At 65.2% G+C, this 23,222-nt stretch overlaps 2 protein-coding genes across 2 annotated transcripts; one reads left to right on the top strand and one right to left on the bottom strand.

Annotated features, from left to right (window-relative positions):
- Positions 1-389: 389 nt before the first annotated feature.
- Positions 390-13,871, bottom strand: CMTM5 (CKLF like MARVEL transmembrane domain containing 5). The gene is made up of 5 exons (XM_050918913.1): positions 13,541-13,871; positions 11,361-11,513; positions 6,429-6,524; positions 809-893; positions 390-412 (listed from the first exon to the last, which is right to left on the bottom strand). Exons 1-5 carry the CDS (start codon positions 13,634-13,636, stop codon positions 390-392), a joined length of 453 nt encoding a protein of 150 aa, XP_050774870.1. The 5' UTR covers positions 13,637-13,871.
- A 2,061-nt stretch (positions 13,872-15,932) lies between these two features.
- Positions 15,933-17,849, top strand: LOC127031743 (octapeptide-repeat protein T2-like; the record flags this gene model as incomplete). The annotated part of the gene is made up of 5 exons (XM_050918780.1): positions 15,933-16,013; positions 16,122-16,311; positions 16,352-16,575; positions 16,608-17,027; positions 17,838-17,849. Coding segments are annotated over 5 exons (927 nt in total), but the record flags the coding sequence as incomplete, so codon positions are not given.
- Between the last annotated feature and the right edge of the window lie 5,373 nt (positions 17,850-23,222).

Genomic DNA, 23,222 nt, shown 5'->3' with positions numbered 1-23,222 from the left:
CGGCGCCTGCGTGGGGGGGGGGCCTCTGGTCCCGCGGGTTCGGCGGCGCCTGCGGGGGGCCCCGGTCCCACGGGTTCGGCGGCGCCTGCGGGGGGGGCTGGTCCCGCGGGTTCGGCGGCGCCTGCGGGAGGGCCCCGGTCTGGTCTGTCGAAGCCGCGGGACCAGGGGCTCCTCCGCAGGCTGCACTTGGCATGCTGGTGCCTGGAGCCGCCCCTGGCCCAAGGACTGGGGGCATTGCAGGGGGCCCAGGACCAGGGCTGGGCTGGCAGGGGCTGCGGGTCAGGAGTGAGGGGCACCAGCAGAGTTGATGGGGGAGATCAGGGGGGTTATTTCTGTCCCCAGTGGGACAGAAATAACCCCCCTGATCTCCCCCATCAACTCTCCCCCTCTTACGCCAGGTTCCCGTTGCCATCTAGAAAAAAAAGTTAAAGTTTAGCGTCTCACGGGGCCACCCGGCTGGGGAACCCAGGCGTCCAGGCTGCTGCTGGGCCCATCCCCAACCCACCGTCACAGCCCCTGGCTGGGGAACCCAGGCGTCCGGGTCGCTGCTGGGCCAATCCCCAACCCACCGTCACAGCCCCCAGCTGGGGAACCCAGGCATCTGGGTCGCTGCTGGGCCCATCCCCAACCCACCGTCACAGCCCCCATCTAGGGAACCCAGGCGTCCGGGCCGCTGCTGGGCCGGTCCCCAACCCACCGTCACAGCCCCCATCTAGGGAACCCAGGCGTCCGGGCCGCTGCTGGGCCCGTCCCCAACCCACCGTCACTGTCCCCAGCTGGGGAACCCAGGCGTCCGGGCCGCACTCACCTTGGGCTGGCTCCGGCCTGATCTCAGCCCAGTAGGTGCTGAAGGCATCGTAGGCAAATATGGCGATGAGGATGAGGCCGAAGGTCTGCGGGGAGAGAGGCGGGGGGTGAGCCGGGGGGTGGGGAAGATGTTGGGGGGTGAAGGAGCCATGGGGAGCTGTGTTTGGGGCCCCTGCGGGGAGGGGCTAGCAGGGAGGTGGAGGGGCTGGGGATACAAAGGGGGTCATAGGGCATGGAGGTTGGGGGGGTTCTATCAGTGGGGGAGGAGCAGTGGGGGGTAGGGCGGGTCACAAAGGCGCTAACGGATGGCCCCTCCTGGCTGGTGGCGCTGGGGGGTTGTGGGGAGACCGGCTGTCAGTGGCGGGAGGGGCAGGGGAGGGGCTGTCGGTGGGGGGAGGGGCAGGGGGGAATGGGCTGTCAGTGGGGGGAGGGGAAGGGGAGACGGGCTGTCGGTGGGGGGATGGGCGGGGGGGCTGCCGGTAGGGGGAGGGGTAAGGGAAGGGGGAGGGGCTGTCGGTGGGGGGGGCTGGGGGAGGGGCTGTCAGTGGGGGGAGTAGCAGGGGGAGGGATTGTCGGTGGGGGGAGGGGCTGGGGCAGGGGGCTGTCAGTGGGGGGAGGAGCAGGGGGTGGGGCTGTCGGTGGGGGGAGGGGCTGGGGGGGCAGTCAGTGGGGGAAGGGGCAGGGGGAGGGGCTGTCGGTGGGGGAGGGGGGAATGGGCTGTCGGTGCGGGGAGGGGCTGGGGGAATGGGAAGTCAGTGGGGGGAGGGGCTGTCGGTGGGGGGAGGGGCAGGGGGAATGGGCTGTCGGTGGGGGGAGGGGCGGGGGAATGGGCTGTCGGTGGGGGGAGGGGCGGGGGAGGGGCTGTCGGTGGGGGGAGGGGCGGGGGAATGGGCTGTCGGTGCGGGGAGGGGCAGGGGGAGGGGCTGTCAGTGGGCGGAGGGGCTGGGGGAATGGGCTGTCGGTGGGGGGAGGGGCGGGGGAATGGGCTGTCGGTGGGGGGAGGGGCAGGGGGAGGGGCTGTCGGTGGGGGGAGGGGCGAGGGAATGGGCTGTCGGTGGGGGGAGGGGCTGGGGGGCTGTCAGTGGGGGAAGGGGCAGGGGGGAGGGGCTGTCGGTGGGGGAGGGGGGAATGGGTTGTCGGTGCGGGGAGGGGCAGGGGGATGGGCTGTCGGTGGGGGGAGGGGCGGGGGAATGGGCTGTCAGTGGGGGGAGGGGCAGGGGGAGGGGCTGTCGGTGGGGGGAGGGGCGGGGGAATGGGCTGTCAGTGGGGGAAGGGGCAGGGGGGAGGGGCTGTCGGTGGGGGGAGGGGAAGGGGCGGGGGGGGCACTCACAAAGGCGCTGACAGCCGGCCCCTCCTGGCTGGCGGCGATGGCGGCCGGCGACACCACCAGGAAAACCAGGACAGCGCTGGTGGAGCGAAGGAAATCCTGGGGGGTCCCTGCCAGGAAATTAGACCCTGAATCTGTAAGGATGTCAGAGGGCCAACCTACCCTGGCAAAGATGTCTGTTAGGGCCAGGCACACAGTGTTAGCCCTGGTGTTGCCTAGAGCGACTGCTTCTGGCCATCGGGTAGCAAAGTCCACTAAAGTCAGTACGTACTGCTTTCCTCTGGGCGTCTTTTTTGGGAAAGGGCCCAGAATATCCACAGCTACTCGCTGAAATGGGACCTCAATTATGGGGAGTGGCTGGAGAGGGGCCTTGACCTGGTCTTGAGGCTTACCCACTCTTTGGCATACCTCACAAGACCGGACATACTTGGCAACGTCCTTGCCCATCCCCTCCCAGTGGAAGGACTTCCCCAACCGGTCCTTGGTTCTGTTCACCCCAGCATGGCCACTGGGATGATCATGGGCTAAGCTTAAGAGCTTCCCCCGGTACTTAGTTGGAACCACCAACTGTTTTTGCGGCTGCCATTCTTCCCGGTGTTCACCAGAAAGAATTTCCTTGTATAAAAGTCCTTGGTCTATAACAAACCGGGATCGATTAGAAGAGCTGAGAGGCGGTGGGGTGCTCCGTGCCGCCGCCCAAGCTTTCTGAAGGCTGTCATCTGCTTCCTGCTCAGTCTGGAACTGTTCCCTTGAGGCTGGGGTCACCAGTTCTTCCTCAGACTGTGGACTTGGGCTTGGTCCCTCTGGAAGCGATGTAGGTGATGGGGTTGTTTCCGTTGCTGGTGAACCGCTCTCCGCTGGTGCACCTGAGGGTATTTCAGGCTCTGGCTGAGCCTTTTGGGTATGGCTGTCTTTTGCTTCTGCCAGTTTTGGCTCGCTGGCGCCCTCTGGCGTTGAGTTTGAAGATGTGGTTGCACTTGCTGGTGCTGGTTGCTGTTCCAGTTCCGGGCCTGGGACTGGAGATGCTGTGGCTGTTTCAGTGGTTGGCATGGAATCCGGGTCCACTACCTCTGTCTGGGTCTCTGGTAACACAGACGGGGCCTCTGTGGACGGCTCAGGAACAGGAATGGGTCTGGAAGGTTGCCTGGTTTGGCTACGTGTAACCATTCCCACTCTCTTGGCCCGCCTCACCTGGTTGGCCAAGTCTTCCCCCAGTAGCATGGGGATAGGATAATTGTCATAGACTGCAAAAGTCCACATTCCTGACCAGCCTTTGTACTGGACAGGCAGTTGAGCTGTAGGCAAGTCTACAGCTTGTGACATGAAGGGGTAAATTGTAACTTTGGCCTTTGGGTTGATGAATTTGGGGTCAATGAAGGATTGGTGGATAGCTGACACTTGTGCCCCCGTGTCTCTCCACGCAGTAACCTTCTTTCCGCCCACTCTCAAATTTTCCCTTCGCTCCAAGGGTATTTGAGAGGCATCCGGGCCTGGGGATCTTTGGTGTGATGGTGGTGTAATGAATTGCACTCGCATGGTGTTCTTGGGACAGTTGGCCTTGATATGTCCCAGTTCATTACACTTAAAGCATCTTCCATCTGATGGGTCACTGGGCCGAGGTGAGTTACTGGAGACTGGTGAGGTTGAAGGGTAGGGTATCTGTGGCTTTACTTGGGTGGTATGTGGGGTCTTTGGCGGTCCTCGGTTGTAGGGTTTATGGTCTGTGTGCCCCCTGGGGTAATCGTTCCCCTTGACAGTAGCTTTCTTGCTTTCTGCCAGTTCCATCCATTTGGCTCCAATCTCCCCCGCCTCAGCGATATCTTTGGGATTTCCATCTTGTATGTACCGTGTGATGTCTTCAGGAACACCATCCAAGAACTGCTCCATTTGTATGAGGAGGTTCAGTTCTTCCAAGGTTTGAATGTTGTTTCCTGTTATCCAGGCCTCATAGTTTTTTGCAATGTAGTAGGCATGTTTGGGAAATGACACCTCTGGTTTCCACTTTTGGGTTCTGAAACGCCGACGGGCATGATCTGGGGTTAGCCCCATTCGGTATCTGGCCTTGGTTTGAAAAAGTTTATAGTCATTCATTTGCAGCTTAGGCATTTCAGCTGCCACCTCTGCTAAAGGTCCACTGAGCTGTGACCTCAATTCTACCATGTACTGGTCTTCGGGGATGTTGTACCCAAGACAGGCTCTTTCAAAATTTTCCAAGAAGGCCTCGGTGTCATCACCTGCCTTGTAGGTGGGAAATTTCCTGTGCTGTGGAGCAATAATTGGCGCCGGGTTGTTAGGGTTGGCTGGCACATGCAACCCAGCTTTTGCCATCTCCAGTTCATGTTTTCTCTGTTTTTCCTTCTCTTCATTCTCTTTTTGTTGTTTTTTTCATTTCTTTTTGTTGTTTTTCCATTTCTTTTTGGTGTTTTTCCATTTCTTTTTGGTGTTTTTCCATGGCTCGGCGGTGGGCCGCCTCTTCTTCTGCTTTTTTCCTTCGGTAGGCCAACTCTTCTTCTTCTAGTTTTCTTTTGTGTGCTGCCTCTTGGGCTGCCTGTTCTCTTTGGAAGGCTGCCTGTTCTCTTTGGTAGGCTGCCTCTTGGATCTGTTCTTCTCTTTCTTTCATCTCCATCTCTTTTGTTTTATTTCCAGTTGTCGCCTGTGTTGAGCTTCTTTGATTTGTTCTTCGGCCTCAATTTTTGCCTTAGAAGTCATGATTCCTGTTTTCTTGTGTTGGGGTGCCCTCCGGTGTTTATCTTCTGAACTGCAGGTTCTCTGTTGCCTCCTGAAGTCTGCCTAGCAACAGTGCCTTTAGCTAATTTTCCTTTTCTCTCTCTAGCTAATGTTCAATGAAGGGAAACCAGAAAAACCACTTTATTTGCATGCATATAAGTGCTGGTACTTGCCTCCTAATGGGAGGGCTATTGCATGACAAAAGACCCTCAACAGTTTGGTAATGGCTTCTCGCTTAACATGCAAGCCACAAACTGCCAGAGAGAGCAGAAAAAAAAAATCTCTCTGGTTCCCTTTTAAAACCAACTGTTTCTCTCTCTGCTAAAAAGCCCTTAGCAGAGAAAAGAAAAATATAATATTCCTACTGGCTTCTGGATTCTGTCTATATCCCACCAGCTGCCACTCATATGATAACCTTAGTCCCAGATTTGGACCTTAGCGTCCAAAATATGGGGGTTAGTATGAAAACCTCCAAGCTTAGTTACCAGCTTGGACCTGGTACCTGCTGCCACCACCCAAAAAATTAGAGTGTTTTGGGGCACTCTGGTCCCTCTGAAAAACCTTCCCTGGGGACCCCAAGACCCAAATCCCTTGAGTCTCACCACAAAGGGAAATAATCCTTTTTCCCTTCCCCCCTCCAGGTGCTCCTGGAGAGATACACAGACACAAGCTCTGTGAAACTACACAGAGGGACTCCCCCTCTCCGTTCCCAATCCTGGAAACAAAAGTACTTTCCTATTCCCCCAGAGGGAATGCAAAATCAGGCTAGCAATCCAACACACAAATCTCCCCAATTTCTTCCTCCCACCAATTCCCTGGTGAGTACAGACTCAATTTTCCTGAAGTAAAGAAAACTCCAACAGGTCTTAAAAGAAAGCTTTATATAAAAAGAAAGAAAAATACATACAAATGGTCTCTCTGTATTAAGATGATACAATACAGGGTCAATTGCTTAAAAGAATATTGAATAAACAGCCTTATTCAAAAAGAAGACAAATCAAAGCACTCCAGCACTTATATTCATGCAAATACCAAAGAAAAGAAACCATATAACTTACTATCTGATCTCCTTGTCCTTACACTTAGAAACAGAAGACTAGAAAGTAGAAACTACTTCTCCAAAGCTCAGAGAAAGCAGGCAGACAGAAAACAAAGACCTCAGACACACAATTCCCTCCACCCAAAGTTGAAAAAAATCCGGTTTCCTAATTGGTCCTCTGGTCAGGTGCTTCAGGTGAAAGAGACATTAACCCTTAGCTATCTGTTTATAACAGGGAGAATGGGCTGTCGGTGGGGGGAGGGGCAGGGGGAGGGGCTGTCGGTGGGGGGAGGGGCGAGGGAATGGGCTGTCGGTGGGGGGAGGGGCTGCGGGGCTGTCAGTGGGGGAAGGGGCAGGAGGGAGGGGCTGTCGGTGGGGGAGGGGGGAATGGGTTGTCGGTGCGGGGAGGGGCGGGGGAATGGGCTGTCAGTGGGGGGAGGGGCGGGGGAATGGGCTGTCAGTGGGGGAAGGGGCAGGGGGGAGGGGCTGTCGGTGGGGGGAGGGGAAGGGGCGGGGGGGGGCACTCACAAAGGCGCTGACAGCCGGCCCCTCCTGGCTGGCGGCGATGGCGGCCGGCGACACCACCAGGAAAACCAGGACGGCGCTGGTGGAGCGAAGGAAATCCTGGGGGGGGCAGTTGGGGGGTCAGACTGGAGGGTCCCCATGAGGGGAACCTGCAGCACCCCCCAGGCAGGGCCAGTGGATCCGGGGCAGGGGGGGGGCTGTGAGGGGTCCCACGCACCAGGCAGGGCCAGGGGATCCGGGGCGGGGGGGCTGTGGGGTGTCCCACGCACCAGGCAGGGCCAGGGGATCCGGGGCAGGGGACGGGGGGGCTGTGGGGGGTCCCACGCACCAGGCAGGGCCAGTGGATCCGGGGCAGGGGGCGGTGGGGCTGTGGGGGGTCCCATGCACCAGGCAGGGCCACTGGATCCGGGGCAGGGGGGCTGTGGGGGGTCCCACGCACCAGGCAGGGCCAGTGGATCCGGGACGGGGGGGCTGTGGGGGGTCCCACACACCAGGCAGGGCCAGTGGCTCCGGGATGGGGGGGCTGTGGGGGGTCCCACACACCAGGCAGGGCCAGTGGATCCGGGGCAGGGGGCGGGGGGGGGTGTCCCACGCACCAGGCAGGGCCAGTGGATCCGGGACGGGGGGGGCTGTGGGGGGTCCCACGCACCAGGCAGGGCCAGTGGAGCTGGGGCAGGGGGCGGGGGGGGCTGTGGGGGGTCCCATGCACCAGGCAGGGCCACTGGATCTGGGGCAGGGGGGCTGTGGGGGGTCCCACGCACCAGGCAGGGCCAGTGGATCCAGGGCAGGGGGCGGGGGGGGTGTCCCACGCACCAGGCAGGGCCAGTGGATCCGGGACGGGGGGGCTGTGGGGGGTCCCACACACCAGGCAGGGCCAGTGGCTCCGGGATGGGGGGGCTGTGGGGGGTCCCACGCACCAGGCAGGGCCAGTGGATCCGGGGCAGGGGGCGGGGGGGGTGTCCCACGCACCAGGCAGGGCCAGTGGATCCGGGACGGGGGGGGCTGTGGGGGGTCCCACGCACCAGGCAGGGCCAGTGGATCCGGGGCAGGGGGCGGGGGGGGTGTCCCACGCACCAGGCAGGGCCAGTGGATCCGGGACGGGGGGGCTGTGGGGGGTCCCACACACCAGGCAGGGCCAGTGGCTCCGGGATGGGGGGGCTCTGGGGAGTCCCACGCACCAGGCAGGGCCAGTGGATCCGGGGCAGGGGGCGAGGGGGCTGTGGGGGGTCCCATGCACCAGGCAGGGCCAGTGGCTCCGGGACGGGGGGGCTGTGGGGGGCCCACGCACCAGGCAGGGCCAGTGGATCCGGGACGGGGGGGCTGTGGGGGGTCCCACGCACCAGGCAGGGCCAGTGGATCCGGGACGGGGGGACTGTGGGGGGTCCCACGCACCAGGCAGGGTCAGTGGATCCAGGACGGGGGGACTGTGGGGGGTCCCACGCACCAGGCAGGGACAGGGGATCCGGGGCAGGGGGCGGGGGGGCTGTGGGGGGTCCCACGCACCAGGCAGGGCCAGTGGATCCGGGACGGGGGGGCTGTGGGGGGTCCCACGCACCAGGCAGGGCCAGTGGATCCGGGACGGGGGGGCTGTGGGGGGTCCCACGCACCAGGCAGGGCCATTGGATCCGGGACGGGGGGGCTGTGGGGGGTCCCACGCACCAGGCAGGGCCAGGGGATCCGGGGCAGGGGGCTGTGGGGGGTCCCACGCACCAGGCAGGGCCAGTGGATCCGGGACGGGGGGGCTGTGGGGGGTCCCACGCACCAGGCAGGGCCACTGGATCCGGGGCGGGGGGGGCTGTGGGGGGTCCCACGTACCAGGCAGGGCCAGTGGATCCGGGACGGGGGGGCTGTGGGGGATCCCACGCACCAGGCAGGGCCACTGGATCCGGGGCAGGGGGGCTGTGGGGGGTCCCACGCACCAGGCAGGGCCAGGGGATACGGGACGGGGGGGCTGTGGAGGGTCCCACGCACCAGGCAGGGACAGGGGATCCGGGGCAGGGGACGGGGGGGCTGTGGGGGGTCCCACGCACCAGGCAGGGCCAGTGGATCCGGGGCAGGGGGCGGGGGGGGCTGTGGGGGGTCCCACGCACCAGGCAGGGTCAGTGGATCCAGGACGGGGGGACTGTGGGGGGTCCCACGCACCAGGCAGGGACAGGGGATCCGGGGCAGGGGGCGGGGGGGCTGTGGGGGGTCCCACGCATCAGGCAGGGCCAGTGGATCCGGGACGGGGGGGCTGTGGGGGGTCCCACGCACCAGGCAGGGCCAGTGGATCCGGGACGGGGGGGCTGTGGGGGGTCCCACGCACCAGGCAGGGCCATTGGATCCGGGACGGGGGGGCTGTGGGGGGTCCCACGCTCCAGGCAGGGCCAGGGGATCCGGGGCAGGGGGCTGTGGGGGGTCCCACGCACCAGGCAGGGCCAGTGGATCCGGGACGGGGGGGCTGTGGGGGGTCCCACGCACCAGGCAGGGCCACTGGATCCGGGGCGGGGGGGCTGTGGGGGGTCCCACGTACCAGGCAGGGCCAGTGGATCCGGGACGGGGGGGCTGTGGGGGATCCCACGCACCAGGCAGGGCCACTGGGTCCGGGGCAGGGGGGCTGTGGGGGGTCCCACGCACCAGGCAGGGCCAGGGGATACGGGACGGGGGGGCTGTGGAGGGTCCCACGCACCAGGCAGGGACAGGGGATCCGGGGCAGGGGACGGGGGGGCTGTGGGGGGTCCCACGCACCAGGCAGGGCCAGTGGATCCGGGGCAGGGGGCGGGGGGGGGTGTGGGGGGTCCCATGCACCAGGCAGGGCCACTGGATCCGGGGCAGGGGGGCTGTGGGGGGTCCCACGCACCAGGCAGGGCCAGTGGATCCGGGGCAGGGGGCGGGGGGGGCTGTGAGGGGTCCCACGCACCAGGCAGGGCCAGTGGATCCGGGGAGGGGGGGCTGTGGGGGGTCCCACGCACCAGGCAGGGCCAGTGGATCCGGGACAGGGGGGCTGTGGGGAGTCCCACGCACCAGGCAGGGCCAGTGGATCCGGGGCAGGGGGCGGTGGGGGGTCCCACGCACCAGGCAGGGCCAGTGGATCCGGGGCAGGGGGCGGTGGGGCTGTGGGGGGTCCCACGCACCAGGCAGGGCCAGGGGATCCGGGGCAGGGGGCGGTGGGGGGTCCCACGCACCAGGCAGGGACAGTGGATCCGGGGCAGGGGGGCTGTGGGGGGTCCCACGTACCAGGCAGGGCCAGTGGATCCGGGGCGGGGGGGCTGTGGGGGGTCCCACGCACCAGGCAGGGACAGGGGATCCGGGGCAGGGGGCGGGGGGGCTGTGGGGGGTCCCACGCACCAGGCAGGGCCAGTGGATCCGGGGCGGGGGGGCTGTGGGGGGTCCCACGCACCAGGCAGGGCCAGTGGATCCGGGGCGGGGGGGCTGTGGGGGGTCCCACGCACCAGGCAGGGACAGGGGATCCGGGGCAGGGGGCGGGGGGGCTGTGGGGGGTCCCACGCACCAGGCAGGGCCAGGGGATCCGGGGCAGGGGGCGGGGGGGCTGTGGGGGGTCCCACGCACCAGGCAGGGCCAGTGGATCCGGGACAGGGAGGCTGTGGGGTGTCCCACGCACCAGGCAGGGCCAGTGGATCCGGGACAGGGGGGCTGTGGGGGTCCCACGCACCAGGCAGGGCCAGTGGATCCGGGGCAGGGGGCGGTGGGGCTGTGGGGGGTCCCACGCACCAGGCAGGGACAGGGGATCCAGGACAGGGGGCGGGGGGGCTGTGGGGGTCCCACGCACCAGGCAGGGCCAGTGGATCCGGGGAGGGGGGCTGTGGGGGTCCCACGCACCAGGCAGGGCCAGGGGATCCAGGACAGGGGGCGAGGGGGCTGTGGGGGGTCCCACGCACCAGGCAGGGCCAGTGGATCCGGGACGGGGGGACTGTGGGGGGTCCCACGCACCAGGCAGGGACAGGGGATCCGGGGCAGGGGGCGGGGGGGCTGTGGGGGGTCCCACGCACCAGGCAGGGCCAGTGGATCCGGGGAGGGGGGCTGTGGGGGGTCTCATGCACCAGGCAGGGCCAGTGGATCCGGGGCAGGGGGCGGGGGGGCTGTGGGGGGTCCCACGCACCAGGCAGGGCCAGTAGATCCGGGGCAGGGGGCGGGGGGGCTGTGGGGGGTCCCACGCACCAGGCAGGGCCAGTGGATCCGGGGAGGGGGGGCTGTGGGGGGTCCCACGCACCAGGCAGGGCCAGGGGATCCGGGGCGGGGGGGCTGTGGGGGGTCCTACGCACCAGGCAGGGCCAGTGGATCCGGGGCAGGGGGGCTGTGGGGGGTCCCACACACCAGGCAGGGCCAGGGGATCCGGGGCAGGGGGCGGTGGGGCTGTGGGGGGTCCCACGCACCAGGCAGGGCCAGTGGATCCGGGACGGGGGGGCTGTGGGGGGTCCCACGCACCAGGCAGGGCCAGTGGATCCGGGGCAGGGGGGCTGTGGGGGGTCCCACGCACCAGGCAGGGCCAGGGGATCCGGGGAGGGGGGGCTGTGGGGGGTCCCACGCACCAGGCAGGGCCAGTGGATCCGGGGCAGTGGGGCTGTGGGGGGTCCCACGCACCAGGCAGGGCCAGTGGATCCGGGGCAGGGGGCGGTGAGGCTGTGGGGGGTCCCACACACCAGGCAGGGCCAGGGGATCCGGGGCAGGGGGCGGTGGGGCTGTGGGGGGTCCCACGCACCAGGCAGGGCCAGTGGATCCGGGGCAGGGGGCGGTGAGGCTGTGGGGGGTCCCACACACCAGGCAGGGCCAGGGGATCCTGGGCAGGGGGCGGTGGGGCTGTGGGGGGTCCCACACACCAGGCAGGGCCAGGGGATCCTGGGCAGGGGGCGGTGGGGCTGTGGGGGGTCCCACGCACCAGGCAGGGCCAGTGGATCCGGGGCAGGGGGCGGGGGGGCTGTGGGGGGTCCCACGCACCAGGCAGGGCCAGTGGATCCGGGGTGCCCTCTCCTGGCAGCGGCTGAGACGCAGGCCCAGGGCGCCGGCCGCCAGCAGCCCCTCCAGCAGGGCGGGCGCCATGTGGGCGGAGGCCGAGACCGTCAGCAGCAGGAAGATCAGAAAACACAGGGCCTGGGGTGAGGGTTAGAGGGTGAAGATGGGGGCTGGGTCCACGCACACCCCCCAGCCCGCCCCCACCATGATTCAGCACAGGGCTCACCCCACCGCTCCAGGGTTCCCACCCCAGAAGTCCCCCCTGCCCACACACTCTCCCCTGGGGCTTCCAACCTCACCCCCACTGGCACCCCCACACCTGTCCCCCACCATGCCCACTGCCCCCCTGTTCACACCCTCAGCATTCCCCCCAGCCCCCCGAGTCTGCGTCCAGCTGAACCTCCCCACCTCAGTGTCTCCCCGCCTCCCATTAAATTCAGGGGGTCGAAGCGTTTTGGCAGGTCCAGGGGGTTTCAGAGCTGGGAGGTGGGGGTATGGAAGTTGGGCTGGGGGTTGGGGGATCTCAGGGCTGGGGGGTGGCAGCATCTGGGGTCTCAGAGCTGAGAGGTGAGGTTATGGAAGTTGGGAGGCTGGGGGGTCTCAGAGCTGGGAGGTGAGGATATGGAAGTTGGAGGGCTGGGGCTTGGGGGTCTCAGAGCTGGGTGGTGAGGGTATGGAAGTTGGGGGGCTAGGGGTTGGGGGTCTCAGCTGGGGGGTGGCAGCGTCTTAGGGTCAGGGGCTTGAGGGATCTCAGAGCTGGGGGGTGGCAGCATCTGGGGTCTCAGAGCTGGGAGGTGGGGGTATGGAGAAGCTGGGGGGATGGGCGTTGGGGGTCTCAGAGCTAGGAGGTGGGGGAATGGAAGTTGGGGGGATGGGGCTTGGGAGTCTCGGCTGGGGGGTGGCAGTATCTGGGGGTCTCAGAGTTGGGAGGTGGGGATATGGAGAAGTTGGGGGGCTGGGGGTTGGGGGTCTCAGAGCTGAGAGGTGGGGGTATGGAAGTTGGGGGGATGGGGTTTGGGGGTCTCAGGGCTGGGGGGTGGCAGTATCTGGGGGTCTCAGAGCTGGGAGGTGGGGATATGGAGAAGTTGGGGGGCTGGGGGTTGGGGGTCTCAGAGCTGAGAGGTGGGAGTATGGAAGTTGGGGGTTGGGGGTCTCAGGGCTGGGGAGTGGCAGCATCTGGGGTCTCAGAGCTGGGAGGTGAGGGTATGGAAGTTGGGGGGATGGGGTTTGGGGGTCTCAGGGCTGGGGGGTGGCAGTATCTGGGGGTCTCAGAGCTGGGAGGTGGGGATATGGAGAAGTTGGGGGGCTGGGGGTTGGGGGTCTCAGAGCTGAGAGGTGGGAGTATGGAAGTTGGGGGTTGGGGGTCTCAGAGCTGAGAGGTGGGGGTATGGAAGTTGGGGGGATGGGGTTTGGGGGTCTCAGGGCTGGGGGGTGGCAGTATCTGGGGTCTCAGAGCTGGGAGGTGGGGATATGGAGAAGTTGGGGGGCTGGGGGTTGGGGGTCTCAGAGCTGAGAGGTGGGAGTATGGAAGTTGGGGGTTGGGGGTCTCAGGGCTGGGGAGTGGCAGCATCTGGGGTCTCAGAGCTGGGAGGTGGGGGTATGGAAGTTGAGGGGCTGGGGCTTGGGGGTCTCAGGGCTGGAGGGTGGCAGCGTCTGGAGTCTCAGAGCTGGGAGGTGGGGAAATGGAAGTTGGGGTGCTGGGGGGATGGCAGGGTCGGGGGGACCCAGGGGTGGGAGTCTCAGAGCCAAGAAATCTCAGAACTGGGAGTAGCAGGGTCTGGGGGTCTCAGGGCCAGGGGGTCTCAGGGCTGGTGAGTAGGGGCAGGGCCTTGGGGTATTGAGGGGGTGGGGTGGTCTCAGAGGCAGAGGTGGCAGGGTCTGGGGTCTCAGAGCTGGGAGGTGGGGGTATGGAAGTTGGGGGGCTGGGGAGTCTCAGGGCCAGGGGATGGCAGGGTCAGGGGGACCCAGGGATGGGGGTCTCAGAGCCAAGAGGTCTCAGAGGTGGGGGTAGCAGGGTCTGGGGTGACTGGGGGTGGGGGGGTTCTCAGAGCTGGGAGGTGTGGGTATGGAAGTTGGGGGTCTGGGAGCTGGGGGATCTCAGGGCTGGGGGTGGCACCGTCTGGGGGGCAGGGGGTTGGGAGGTTTCATCCCAGGGGTCCATTTACCAGTTCGGTGCCCAGCAGTGCCCCCTTGGTGGAGCGCAGGAACTGCCAGTCCAGCGCCAGGTCCCGTAGCCCCCCGGGCTCCCCCGGCTCCCCCATCCTGGACCCCGTGCGTCCTCCGACTGGGGCCGGGAGGGAACGAGGCGGGATGAAGACAGGGTGTGTTCCCAGCCTGGCCTGCTGCCCCCCACCTCGGCCTCCACTGGCGGGGAGCAGAAATCAGGGAGAGAGAAAGAACCAGCGAGCAGCGGGAGGCCGGCGGGGTGGCGAGGGACGGGAGGAGTGGAACACAGGCCGGGCGAATGAAAGGGGGAATGGAGAAGGGCTGAAATGGAGGAAGCAGCCCCAGAAAGTGACGTCTGAGCCCTGGGGAACATAAGTCCCCAGCCCCCCCCATCCTCCCCCCGACTGCGGGACGGGTCTGCCCAGCTGCCCTTTGGCACTGGACAAAGGCGGCTTGTCCCATGGGGCTGGGAGCAGCTGGTACGTGGGGAACAAGGGGGCTGATTGTTAGGGGCCCTGAATTGGGGCTGTTCTCCAGCTCCGGGATACACCAGCCCTGGCCTTTGCCAGAGGGGGGCCCCGTGGGGAGCAGAGTGGGGGCACTGGCTGGGCAGGGAGCTCCTGGCTTCTCCAGCCTCTACCAGCAGGGGGCACTGTGTCCCGGGACCCCAGTAATAACACACACACCCAGTGTCACACCAATTACAATCGTTGTAAAACTTTTATTGCCTGTAAAAGCCAAGGTCTTTAGCTTCTCAACACCATCAAGAGATTAAACGGGGATCAATGTAACAGCAGTTTTGGGGGGGGCCGAGAGGACCCCCAAAATGAAGGGGGGATTGGCAGGAATTCTAATGTATCCCCAAAAATGTTCAGCCAGAGGTGCACCCTAAATCAGCCAGGTTCACCCTCATCTCAGCTCACATTCACCCCAAAACAGCCCCGCCAAGTTCATCTCTAAAATGGGGGCTGTTCACCCCCCAAACCAAGCTCTGGGGTCACCCCATAGACACACCAAAAGATGGGAGTTCGATTTGCCCCCCCAAGCAGCCCCATGGGCACCGCCAAATTAGACCCAGGCAGCCTCCAAAATCAGACCTAAGTTCCTCCCAAAACGCAGTCCTCTTCTGGGTCCCCTCAAATGAGAGCCGGGGACCCAGGCTCACCCCAAACACAGCGCAGAGGATGCCCTTCCCCATGGGTCGCCCCCTCCTCGGCTGGTCCCCTGGGCCTTCTCCGCCACCTACCCCCCAGGCCCTCTGGGGTTCCCCCACATCAGTGGGGTCCACTGTGCCCCCCCCAAACCCCAGGATTCTCCCAATGGGTTTCCCCCTTTTCCCCTGGGTCCCTCATGCCTGAGTTCCCCCCACCCCAGTACGGTCTCATGGGTGTCCCCAGCCCCGCGCCCCAGTGGGGTCCCGCTGGGGGTCACAACTGCGGCACGACGCAGATGCAGGCCACGGCCACGGGGTAGAGCCGGGGCTCCAGGAAGTAGGCACCAGGCCGGCCAGGACAGGGGCGCCGGTAATAGACCGTGGTGTTGGCGGTGACCTGCACCGAGTTGCCCCGGAGGTCCCGGTGGTGCGGGGGGGCCAGCGACACGCAGTGCGGGCAGAGGCACTCGGCCTGGAGCAGGCGAGGCGGGAAGCGAGCCCGGTCACAGTCCTCCCTGGGGAGAGAGAGATGCCGTGAGCGAGTGAGTGGGACCGGGACCAAGAGAGAGAGACCCCGGGGCCGAGAGAGAGAGAGAGAGAGACCGGGGTCGAGAGAGAGAGAGACAGAGACCGGGGCCAAGAGAGAGAGACCGGGGTCGAGACAGAGAGAGAGAGAGAGACAGAGACCGGGGCCAAGAGAGAGAGACCGGGGCTGAGAGAGAGAGAGACAGAGACTGGGGCCAAGAGAGAGAGACCGGGGTCGAGACAGAGAGACAGAGACCGGGGCCAAGAGAGAGAGACCGGGGCTGAGAGAGAGAGAGACAGAGACCGGGGCCAAGAGAGAGAGACCGGGGTCGAGAGAGAGAGAGAGAGAGAGACAGAGACCGGGGCCAAGAGAGAGAGACCGGGGCTGAGAGAGAGAGAGACAGAGACTGGGGCCAAGAGAGAGAGACCGGGGTCGAGACAGAGAGGGAGAGAGAGACAGAGAGACCAGGGCCAAGAGAGAGAGACCGGGGCTGAGAGAGAGAGACCGGGGCCAAGAGAGAGAGACCGGGGTCGAGACAGAGAGAGAGAGAGAGAGAGAGAGACCAGGGCCAAGAGAGAGAGAGAGAGACCGGGGCCAAGAGAGAGAGACTGGGGTCGAGACAGAGAGAGAGAGAGAGAGACCGGGGCCAAGAGAGAGAGACCGGGGTCGAGAGAGAGAGAGAGAGAGAGACCGGGGTCGAGAGAGAGAGAGAGAGAGAGAGATAGAGACCGGGGCCAAGAGAGAGAGAGAGAGACAGAGAGACAGAGACCGGGGCCAAGAGAGAGAGACTGGGGTCGAGACAGAGAGAGAGAGAGAGAGACAGAGACCGGGGCCAAGAGAGAGAGACCGGGGCTGAGAGAGAGAGACCGGGGCCAAGAGAGAGAGACCGGGGCCAAGAGAGAGAGACCGAGGTCGAGACAGAGAGACAGAGACCGGGGCCAAGAGAGAGAGAGACCGGGGTCGAGACAGAGAGAGAGAGAGAGACCGGGGCCAAGAGAGAGAGAGAGAGACCGGGGCCAAGAGAGAGAGACTGGGGTCGAGACAGAGAGAGAGAGAGAGACCGGGGCCAAGAGAGAGAGAGAGAGACCGGGGCCAAGAGAGAGAGACTGGGGTCGAGACAGAGAGAGAGAGAGAGACCGGGGCCAAGAGAGAGAGAGAGAGACCGGGGCCAAGAGAGAGAGACCGGGGTCGAGACAGAGAGAGAGAGAGAGAGAGACCGGGGCCAAGAGAGAGAGACCGGGGTCGAGAGAGAGAGAGAGAGAGAGACCGGGGTCGAGAGAGAGAGAGAGAGAGAGAGAGAGAGACAGAGACCGGGGCCAAGAGAGAGAGAGAGAGACAGAGAGACAGAGACCGGGGCCAAGAGAGAGAGACCGGGGTCGAGACAGAGAAAGAGAGAGAGAGAGACCGGGGTCGAGAGAGAGAGAGAGAGACCGGGGTCGAGACAGAGAGAGAGAGAGAGAGAGACCGGGGCCAAGAGAGAGAGACAGAGAGACAGAGACCGGGGCCAAGAGAAAGAGAGAGAGAGAGACCGGGGTCGAGAGAGAGAGAGAGAGACCGGGGTCGAGACAGAGAGAGAGAGAGACAGAGACCGGGGCCAAGAGAGAGAGAGAGAGAGAGACCGGGGTCGAGACAGAGAGAGAGACCGGGGCCAAGAGAGAGAGACCAGGGTCGAGAGAGAGAGAGAGAGAGAGAGACCAGGGCCAAGAGAGAGAGAGAGAGAGACCGGGGTCGAGACAGAGAGAGAGAGAGAGAGACCAGGGCCAAGAGAGAGAGAGAGAGAGACCGGGGTCGAGAGAGAGAGACCGGGGCCAAGAGAGAGAGACCGGGGTCGAGACAGAGAGAGAGAGAGAGAGACCAGGGCCAAGAGAGAGAGAGAGAGAGACCGGGGTCGAGAGAGAGAGACCGGGGTCGAGACAGAGAGAGAGAGAGAGAGACCAGGGCCAAGAGAGAGAGAGAGAGAGACCAGGGCCAAGAGAGAGAGACCGGGGCCGAGAGAGAGAGAGAGAGAGAGGGACTGGGGTCGAGAGAGAGAGAGAGAGACACCGGGGGGGGGGGAGAGAGAGAGACCGGGGGGGGGGAGAGAGAGAGAGAGCCACTGGGGGGGGAGAGACCGGGGCCAATAATGACGGGGGGGGGGCTTGAAGAGACCAGGACCAGCAGAGGGATCCTAGGCCCAAGACAGGAAGCAGGTGGGGGGGGTCAGAGACAGGGTCAGTTGGTTCATGTCAAGTGGGGCCCAGGTATCGGGGTCGGGGGTCAGGGGCATGTATTGGGGTACGGGGGGCTGGGTATCGGGGAGAGGGTGGGGGGTGAGGGCCCTGTATTGTGGTACAGGGGACTGGGTATCAGGGTTAGGGTGGGAGTCAGGGCCCTGTATTTGGGTACGGGGGGGCTGGGTATCAGGGTGAGGGTGGGGAGGTCAGGGCCCTGTATTTGGGTACGGGGGGCTGGGTATCGGTGTGAGGGTGGGGGGGGTCAGGGCCCTGTATTTGGCTATGGGGGGCTAGGTATTGGGGTGAGGGTGAGGGGTCAGGGCCCTGTATTTGGGTATGGGGGGCTGGGTATCGGTGTGAGGGTGGGGGGGGTCAGGGCCCTGTATTTGGGTACGGGGGGCTAGGTATCGGGGTGAGGGTGGGGGGTCAGGGCCCTGTACTGGGGTACAGGGGGCTGGGTATTGGGGAGAGGGTGGGGGTGAGGGCCCTGTATTGTGGTATGGGGGGGGTGGGTATCAGGGTGAGGGTGGGAGGTGAGGACCCTGTATTAGGGTACAGGGGGCTGGGTATCGAGGTTAGGGTGGGGGGGTCAGGGCCCTGTATTGGGGTACAGGGGGCTGGGAATCAGGGTTAGAGTGGGGGGTCAGGGCCCTGTATTGGGGTACAGGGGACTGGGTATCAGGTGAGGGTGGGGTCAGGGCCCTGTATTGGGGTACGGGGGGCTGGGTATCACGGTGAGGGTGGGGGGTGAGGGCCCTCTATTGGGGTACAGGGGGCTGGGTATCGGGGTGAGGGTGGGGGGGGGTCAGGGCCCTGTATTTGGGTACGGGGGGCTGGGTATCGGGGTTAGGGTGAGGGGTCAGGGCTCTGTATTGGGGTATAGGGGACTGGGTATCAGGTGAGGGTGGGGTCAGGGCCCTGTATTGGGGTACGGGGGGCTGGGTATCACGGTGAGGGTGGGGGGTGAGGGCCCTGTATTGGGGTACAGGGGGCTGGGTATCAGGGTGAGGGTGGGGGGGTCAGGGCCCTGTATTTGGGTACGGGGGGCTGGGTATCGGGGTTAGGGTGAGGGGTCAGGGCTCTGTATTGGGGTATAGGGGACTGGGTATCAGGTGAGGGTGGGGTCAGGGCCCTGTATTGGGGTACGGGGGGCTGGGTATCACGGTGAGGGTGGGGGGTGAGGGCCCTGTATTGGGGTACAGGGGGCTGGGTATCGGGGTGAGGGTGGGGGGGTCAGGGCCCTGTATTTGGGTACGGGGGCCTGGGTATCGGGGTTAGGGTGAGGGGTCAGGGCCCTATATTGGGGTACAGGGGGCTGGGTATCGGGGTGAGGGTGGGGGTCAGGGCCCTGTATCGGGGTATGAGGGGCTGGGTATCGGGGTCACTCTTACCGGTATCTCCAGGGTGCGATGGAGCGGGTGTTGGGGGGCCCGTGGGACTGCCCCTGGCACTGGGGCTCCTCCTTGTGGGCAGGCTGGGAGCTGAAGGGACAGCGCCGGTGCCCAGGGGGGTGCCCCTCGCTCAGCCACGCCCCGGTCTTCTGCAGCTCCCTCGGCTCACAGCACTCGGTGTCGCCCAGGCATCGGGGGGCCCCACCCAGGGACCCCACCCAGAACCCCAACAACAGCACCATCTGCGAGGGGCGAGAGAACGCGTCAGAGACAGGGAGGGAGGGAGAGATGGATGGACGGAGGGATGAGGGACAGAGGGATGGAAGGAGGGAGGGATGGACGGACAGAGGGAGGGACAGATGGATGGACGGAGGGATGAGGGACAGAGGGATGGAAGGAGGGAGGGAGGGATGGAAGGAGGGAGGGACGGACGGACGGAGAGATGAGGGACAGAGGGATGGAAGGAGGGAGGGAGGGATGGAAGGAGGGAGGGACGGACGGACGGAGGGAGGGACAGATGGATGGACGGAGGGATGAGGGACAGAGGGATGGAAGGAGGGAGGGAGGGATGGAAGGAGGGAGGGACGGACGGACGGAGGGAGGGACAGATGGATGGACGGAGGGATGAGGGACAGAGGGATGGAAGGAGGGAGGGACGGACGGACGGAGGGAGGGACAGATGGACGGACGGAGGGATAAGGGACAGAGGGATGGAAGGAGGGAGGGACGGACGGACGGAGGGAGGGACAGATGGATGGACGGAGGGATGAGGGACAGAGGGATGGAAGGAGGGAGGGACGGACGGACGGAGGGAGGGACAGATGGATGGACGGAGGGATGAGGGACAGAGGGATGGAAGGAGGGAGGGACGGACGGACGGAGGGAGGGACAGATGGACGGACGGAGGGATGAGGGACAGAGGGATGGAAGGAGGGAGGGACAGACGGACGGAGGGAGGGACAGATGGACGGACGGAGGGATGAGGGACAGAGGGATGGAAGGAGGGAGGGACGGACGGACGGAGGGAGGGACAGATGGACGGACGGAGGGATGAGGGACAGAGGGATGGAAGGAGGGAGGGACGGACGGACGGAGGGAGGGACAGATGGACGGACGGAGGGATGAGGGACAGAGGGATGGAAGGAGGGAGGGACGGACGGACGGAGGGAGGGACAGATGGATGGACGGAGGGATGAGGGACAGAGGGATGGAAGGAGGGAGGGATGGACGGATGGAGGGAGGGACAGATGGATGGACGGAGGGACGGACGGACAGAGGGATGGAAGGAGGGAGGGATGGACGGATGGAGGGAGGGACAGATGGATGGACGGAGGGATGAGGGACAGAGGGATGGAAGGAGGGAGGGATGGACGGACGGAGGGAGGGACAGATGGATGGACGGAGGGATGAGGGACAGAGGGATGGAAGGAGGGAGGGATGGACGGACGGACGGAGGGACAGATGGATGGACGGAGGGATAAGGGACAGAGGGATGGAAGGAGGGAGGGATGGACGGATGGAGGGAGGGACAGATGGACGGACGGAGGGATGAGGGACAGAGGGATGGAAGGAGGGAGGGATGGACGGACGGAGGGAGGGACAGATGGATGGACGGAGGGATGAGGGACAGAGGGATGGAAGGAGGGAGGGATGGACGGACGGAGGGACAGATGGATGGACGGAGGGATAAGGGACAGAGGGATGGAAGGAGGGAGGGACGGACGGACGGAGGGAGGGACAGATGGATGGACGGAGGGATGAGGGACAGAGGGATGGAAGGAGGGAGGGACGGACGGACGGAGGGAGGGACAGATGGATGGACGGAGGGATGAGGGACAGAGGGATGGAAGGAGGGAGGGATGGACGGACGGACGGAGGGACAGATGGATGGACGGAGGGATAAGGGACAGAGGGATGGCAGAGGGACATGGGGATGGATGGAGGGAGCACAGAGCAATGGAGGGAAGGGATACGTGAGGACAGAGGGATGGACAGAGCGAGGAAGGGAGGGACGGAGGGAGGAATGGGTGGACGGATGGATGGAAGGAGGGAAGGGGTGCGTGAGGATGGAGTCATGGATGGAGGGAGGGACGGAGGGAAGGGGTATGTGAGGATGGACGGAGGGATGGAGGGATGGACAGAGTGAGGAAGGGAGCGATGGATGGAGGGACAGAGGGATGGATGGACAGAGGGATGGAGGGATGGATGGAAGGAGAGAAGGGGTGTGTGAGGATGGAGGGATGGATGGAGGGAGAGAAGGAGGGAAGGGGTATGTGAGGATGGACGGAGGGATGGAGGGAGGGACAGAGGGATGGATGGATGGACGGAGGGAGGGAGGAAGGGAAGGGGTGTGTGAGGATGGACGGATGGATGGAGGGAGGGACAGAGGGATGGATGGATGGACGGAGGGAGGGAGGAAGGGAAGGGGTATGTGAGGATGGATGGAGGGATGGATGGAGGGACTGAGGGATGGAGGGAGGGAGGAAGGGAAGGGATCCGTGGGGACGGGTCCCCAGCCCTCCCGGCGGGGGCCCCCAGCAGCCAGCCAGCAATGGTACCAGCCCCCAGGCCATGCGCAGCGTGAGCCAGCGGAACTCCCTGCCACTTGCTGAGCCGTTGTCACCCGCACACCCTGAGCCGGGCTTGTCCTGGGCGGGGCCCAGCCCCCCAACCCGGGGAGGGCCCTTGGGGGCCGTGCTCCAGCCTGGGCCATGGTGCCGGAGGGCCTGGCTGGAGGACAAGGCCTAGGTAGAAACCAGGCGTCCTGGCTCAGAGCCGCTCCCCGCTCTGACCCCTAGACCCCACTCCCCTCCCAGAGCTGGGGATGGAACCCAGGTGTCCGGCGCTTACCAGCAGCGTCTCAGCCATGCCCGCTCCGCTCCAGCGCCTGGGAGCTACCCGTGCGGTGAGTCCCAGTTTTATAGCCGGCAACTTTCCATTGCTCACACCATGCAAATTTTTTTTCCTGATGCTCCCTTCGGAGCAGGGTAATTTCCAGCCCTCACAATCCCACAGCACCCCAAGCCGGGCTCGGGAATGGGAAGCACTGGGGGTGGGGGGCGGGGGCTGGGCTGGCAGGGGACTGCAGGTCAGGAGTGAGGGGCACCAGCAGGGCTGGCGGGGGGGCTGGGCTGGCAGGGGGCTGCAGGTCGGGAGTGAGGGGCACCGGCAGGGCAGGGCTGGCAGGGCCTACAGGTTGGGAGTGAGGGGCACTGGCAGAGCTGTGAGGGACAGGGCTGGGCTAGCAGGGGCTGCGGGTCGGGAGTGAGGGGCACCGACAGGGCTGGGTGGGGCTGGGCTGTCAAGGGGTTGCGGGTCGGGAGTGAGGGGCACCAGCAGGGCTGGGGGGGCTGGGCTGGCAGCGGTCTGCTGGTCGGGAGTGAGGGGCACCAGCAGGGCTGGGGGGGGCAGGGCTGGGCTAGCAGGGGGCTGCGGGTTGAGAGTGAGGGGCACAGGCAGGGCTGGCGGGGGCTGGGCTGGCAGGGGGCTGCGGGTCAGGAGTGAGGGGCACCAGCAGGGCTGGGGGGGGCAGGGCTAGCGGGGGCTGGGGGTCGGGAGTGAGGGGCACCACCATCACCGTCACTGGGGGTTGCCCAGCTGCGGAGCCTGGAACTAGCTGCCCCTGTCTTCAATCTCCAGCTGCTGGAGTCAGTGTAGCTTGGCCAAGGGACTCAGGGCCGAGCTCCAGGGACAGGGGAGGGAAGAGTCTGACTGGGTTGTGGCAGAAATCAGTCACGATGTTTAATGCTTGTGGGGGCGGAAGTGTCACTACAGTGAGATTCAGATGAACAAACCTCAGCTACAGCTGGGAGGGAACCCAGGAGTCCAGCTCCCAGCTCTAACCACTAGCTCCCACTCCCCTCCCAGAGCTGGGAGAGAACCCAGGAGTCCTGGTTCCCACCCCCCCTGCTCTGACCACTAGCCCCCACTCCCCTCCCAGAGCTGGGAGAGAACCCAGGAGTCCTGGCTCCCACCCCCCCCTGCTCTGACCACTAGCCCCCACTCCCCTCCCAGAGCTGGGAGAGAACCCAGGAGTCCTGGTTCCCACCCCCCCCGCTCTGACCACCAGCCCCCACTCCCCTCCCAGAGCTCGGGAGAGCCCAGGAGTCCTGGCTCCCAGCCCCACCCCTGCTCTAACTACTAGCCCCCACTCACCTCTCAGAGCTGGGAGAGAACCCAGGAGTCCGGGCTCCCAGCCCCCCCCCCCCGCTCTGACCACCAGCCCCCACTCCCCTCCCAGAGCTGGGGAGAGAGCCCAGGAGTCCTGGCTCCCAGCCCCCCTGCTCTAACCACTAGCCCCCACTCCCCTCCCAGCGCTGGGCAGAGAACCCAGGAGTCCTGGCTCCCAGGTCCCTCGCTCTCACCACCAGCCCCCACTCCCCTCTCAGCACTGGGGAA

The sequence above is a fragment of the Gopherus flavomarginatus genome, chromosome 11 (assembly GCF_025201925.1).
Source record: "Gopherus flavomarginatus isolate rGopFla2 chromosome 11, rGopFla2.mat.asm, whole genome shotgun sequence".
Lineage (NCBI taxonomy): Eukaryota > Metazoa > Chordata > Testudines > Testudinidae > Gopherus > Gopherus flavomarginatus.
This window is presented reverse-complemented; position numbering and strand designations above follow the sequence as displayed.